We start from the raw sequence: 4,406 nt of genomic DNA, 5'->3' as shown, positions 1-4,406 counted from the left end.
TCGCCGCTATTGTGGGATCGTCACGTGTGTCCCCGAGGTCCACGTGGGGCGACACAGCTGGGCCGCCCCCGGCTGCGTGGACGGGGGCGAGGAGGGGGGGGGAAGGAAGAAGAGAAGAAAAAATTCCCCCTCATCCCCTCGCCCCCTTCCACCCTGATCTTTAATGCATACATTCCCCCAGCGCCGCTCGTTCCTAATCCTATGGGATCAGCGGGCCCGTGGAGGCCCCCCGGGGTCCCCCCCAAGAAGTGATGGCTTTATAAGGGGCCCGGAGAGAGCGGGGATGCAGTGCCCACCATGGCCTCCAAGCTCAAGGAGCGGAGGGTGAGTCGCCGCCCGTCTTGCGCGCATGGCTCTGTGGGGCGGCCGGGTGGACCTGGCCCCGGGCCCCTCACCGCCTTCCCCTTCGAAAAGCCCCCCCCCCCAAAAAAAAATCTACCCCACGCCCCCAAAAACATTCCTGTCCTGTCGGGGCCGTCCGCACAGACGGGAGCCACCGGGGCGGCGCGGGGAGGACCCGCCGCCGGAGCATCATCCCTCCCGGGGCTGCGCCGCGCCCGGCACCGCTGCTCGGAGCGGGCTGGGCAGTGGCTGGAGGGGCCGGGGCCAGGGCCGGGGCCGACTGTCCAGGCGAGACTAGATCCGGCTGCTTTCTCCTGCTCCACTAACGCGCCCCATATGTTTTGCAGAGGACGCCGGTTTCCCACAAAGTGATTGAGAAGCGGAGGAGGGACCGCATCAACCGCTGCCTCACCGAGCTGGGGAAGACAGTGCCCATGGCTCTGGCCAAGCAGGTAGGCGGGGGGGAGCAGCCCCTACGCCCTTCTCCCCGGTGCGCTGCGACATCCCCCCCGATGCGGGGGGGCTGGGGGCAGCCCGGCAGAGCGCAGAGCAGCCGCAGGGGAGAGGTGATGCCCACCTGCCCTGCCCGTTGCAGAGCTCGGGGAAGCTGGAGAAAGCGGAAATCCTGGAGATGACGGTGCAGTACCTGCGGGCTCTGCACTCGGCAGACTTCCCCCGCGGACGAGAAAAGGGTAGGTGGGCGGGAGCGGCCTCCCGGGGCCCCCGCCGGGTCACTTGGGGCGTGGGGGCGGCCTTCCCCCTTCCTCCTGCGGCCAGACCCTGAGGAGCTCGGCTCCCTGTCTCTTACTTTCCAGCAGAGCTGCTCTCCGAGTTCGCCAATTACTTCCACTACGGCTACCACGAGTGCATGAAGAACCTGGTGCACTACCTGACGACAGTGGAGAGGATGGAGACCAAAGACACTAAGTACGCCCGCATCCTGGCCTTCCTCCAGTCCAAAGCGCGCTTCGTCACTGAGCCCCTTTTCACCTCCCTGGGCTCCCTGCCGGAGCCGGACTTTTCCTACCAGCTGCACCCCGGGCCCGAGTGTTCCGGGCACGGCCACAGCCCCGCCGAGGCCGTGCTCCAGCCGTCCTCGGGGGGGCCATTCCCCTGGCACGGCACTGCCCGCAGCCCCTCCCTGCCCTATCACCTGCCCAGCGCCGCCGTGCCCCTCACCAGCCCCGGCCAGCAGCGCAGCACCTTCCTCTCCTCCGTGCAGGGGCTGGACCGCCACTACCTCAACCTCCTCGGCCATTCCCACCCCAATGCCTTCGGGCTGCCCCCAGGCCAGCACCCCTCCATGCTGTAGAGACTCGTCCCGCCTGAAAAAAACCTATTTATGACCGCGGACACTGCAGGTTACACCCGAGCGCACGGGGAGGCTGCCGGGACAGAGGGAGATGCGCTGGGGTCCTGGAGGGCGAGAAGCCCCTGCCCGCCCCGGGGGCCTGGCTCTGCTCCCGCCCATCCTCTCCGGGGGCCTGGAGCTGCCCCCACCCGCTCCTCTTCCCACCCGCGGGTGCGGTGCCTGTACAAGCGATGTCTCGGAATAAACGTTTATACTCGGGCCCCTTCTTGTTTCCGTGAGGGAGCTTCCTCGGGTGGTGGTGGGGAGTCTCCTCACCCACCCAGGGCAAAAACCCCACGAGTGAGACGTGGTCCGCGAGGCCCAGTGAGGCCTCTGCACGCACTGGCCGTGGCACTGCGGGCAGAGGGGCACGGCGTGGAAGGACGGATCTCGGTGCCGCCTGGCCTCTGCTCCCAGGTCACGGGGGGCTGAGAGGGAGTCCTGGGGTGCCGCGGGGGTGGCGGATGCTCCACACACCAGCGAGTCCCGCCCTTCCACGCGCCCGTGGGGGGATGCTCCGGGAGCACGTGTCCGAACGGCACCGGCATCTCCCCTGTCCTTTGCCAGCGAATTTCTCCGCGGCGCAGCTTGTTCAGAGGAGGAGGAATAAGCGAGAAGGTGCAGGACCGGGGCGGGGAGGGGAGGCGGCCGCTGCAGAGACGCGGAGCACGGGGAATAAAACCGATGGAAGCTCCTGGGAGTGAGTCCTTCCAGCCACTTCCCGAGGCCGCGGCACGGCTCCCTCCCGGTGAGGCAACTCCGGCCGTGACTGAACCAAGCTTCCCGGGTGCCTCCGCAGCCTCTGGCAGCAGGGCAGGGGGACCTCAGCTACCCCCCGCCCCCGCGCAGCCCGGGTATGCCCGGCGGGGCCGGAGCCGCCGAGGGGTAAATTAACTTATTCCATTTGAGTGGGGAGGCCTTGAGGAGATTTGACCTGGGCTGTTTGCCCAGGTCACTGAATGGGTTGACCAGCAATTTGTAAACCAACCCGAGCCTTTATTCGGAGCCAGACAAAAAGATCTTCATTACAATGAGTAAAAAGTGGAATGTGTACCTTCCATTTAACCTGCAAATACAGGAAAATCTGCTATCCCAGATTAGTGGGGAAAAGGTTACACGGCGGAATAACGTGAGGAGTCAGCCAGGGAGGGGGGAAAAACACCCACATTTCCTCGGGACACCTTCAGGATGGTAAATCCAGAGGGAACCTCTCTCTTGGTCAGTGAACACAGAGCAATTTGGGATCAACCAAACACAGCAGCAGCAGAGAGGGTGGTGCCTATTATGAAAGCATGTTAAATGCTCATTTTTACCAGCACTAGGTGCAGAATATGGAGAAAATGCTACACAATTTTTATTCTGTAAGCATTAAGCTCTCGTGATTCCACTTTGGTACTAAAGCATTAAAAGATATGGCTTTTTTTCCTGAAAATATAAATATATTCAACATTTTGGCCCCTGTTAACCAAATTAAACAAAACTTTCCTTTGCTAAGTAGATTTTCCGTCTGGGATTAGCAGAGGGCCACCATTTGCAGAGGGGTCATTTGCACATAATTTTGCAAACTTGCACTGGTCCATGAGTCTTTGTCTCCCCAATGTTGCTATCCTGGTTTTTCTGTTTTCTTTTTTCTTTTTGTTTTCATTTAGCTGTGGAGGATAAACCTCTCTTTGACTTTAGAATTACTTTAGGATAAAAGTCTGCCCTCCCTCTACCCTTTCAGGGCTCTGAGCTCACCTCCTGGTCCTGCTGACCCTGACTTTTGCCCCCCCAAATTATTTTTGCATCTGCTAAAATCAGCTGTACCACGCTCGGGACCTGAGCTGCCTTCCCAGCTCAGATCCACACCTGTGTGCCATGCTCTGTGCCCCCAGCTGGATCCACATAGGCAGTGGGACACAGAGCTCCCTCAGGACTGGCATCCCCAGTCTTTTGACAGAGGTTCATATAATTTGTCTTCATTTTAGTTTACATTTCCATGTCCATAGGGCAGACACTTCTAGCCTTTTTTTCCCCTGGATTTATTTTAGCTCTGCTGTGAGCACCATCTGCCAACTTTGGTGGGAGCAGGTAGGAGCTGGATGTCACCTGTGCCGGGCCTGTAAAGGCTGTACCTGGTCCCAGGTGGGGTGCCTGTCTGGCCTGGTGATGTTCATCATCTGACACAGTAGTGCTATTTACTGGTGTCTGGCAGCAGCTAGCACAGCATTTTGTTCCTGAAAATAAACTAATTCCCAAAGCCCTCAAAGTACTAGCTTCTCTGTTATGCACCAGCTTGGCTAAAAATCCTAATGGTGAATGACTTGCTCTATCATGTCCTACTCCTTTCCTTCAGCTAGCATCTTTCTCCTTAGACCATCACATCCCTTTTGCCACAGTTTGCCTTGCCTTCCTTCCCTATGCCTTTCATGTCCTCTTTTCCACCTCTTCTTCTCCCTGCTATCCAAACTCCTCTCTTTTCCTCACACTTTCCATGTCCTACATGTAATTCTGGAATTCTTCTTATCGCAGAAAACAGTTATACAGCATAGTCACATCTCAGTAATTTCTTTGTGTTGAGGGCAAATAATTGTGGTGAAATCAAAATACAGCAAAATGTGAGGTTACAGTTTTGCATCTGACTCTCATTTGTCGTTTACTCAGACAGTAGAAGAGTTTGTTGATCTTTGTAAAATTGCATTATTGAAAGCATCTGCAAATCCCTATTTTATCA

At 58.1% G+C, this 4,406-nt stretch overlaps 1 protein-coding gene across 2 annotated transcripts; it reads left to right on the top strand.

Annotated features, from left to right (window-relative positions):
• The first annotated feature begins 17 nt into the window (after nt 1-17).
• Nucleotides 18-1,878, top strand: HELT (helt bHLH transcription factor). 2 transcript variants are annotated; one of them, XM_027676849.1, is made up of 4 exons: nt 18-324; nt 690-794; nt 938-1,034; nt 1,161-1,878. In XM_027676849.1, exons 1-4 carry the CDS (start codon nt 298-300, stop codon nt 1,652-1,654), a joined length of 723 nt encoding a protein of 240 aa, XP_027532650.1. In that variant the 5' UTR covers nt 18-297; the 3' UTR covers nt 1,655-1,878. The 2 variants fall into 2 exon arrangements, with proteins under 2 accessions (XP_027532650.1, XP_027532649.1); XM_027676848.1 differs by having other exon boundaries at nt 1,158-1,878.
• The last annotated feature ends 2,528 nt before the right edge of the window (nt 1,879-4,406 follow it).

This window comes from Neopelma chrysocephalum, unplaced genomic scaffold (assembly GCF_003984885.1).
Source record: "Neopelma chrysocephalum unplaced genomic scaffold, ASM398488v2 Primary Assembly neopelma1_42, whole genome shotgun sequence".
Lineage (NCBI taxonomy): Eukaryota > Metazoa > Chordata > Aves > Passeriformes > Pipridae > Neopelma > Neopelma chrysocephalum.
Note: the sequence above shows the minus strand (reverse complement) of the source record. Positions and strands in the feature narration are given on the sequence as shown.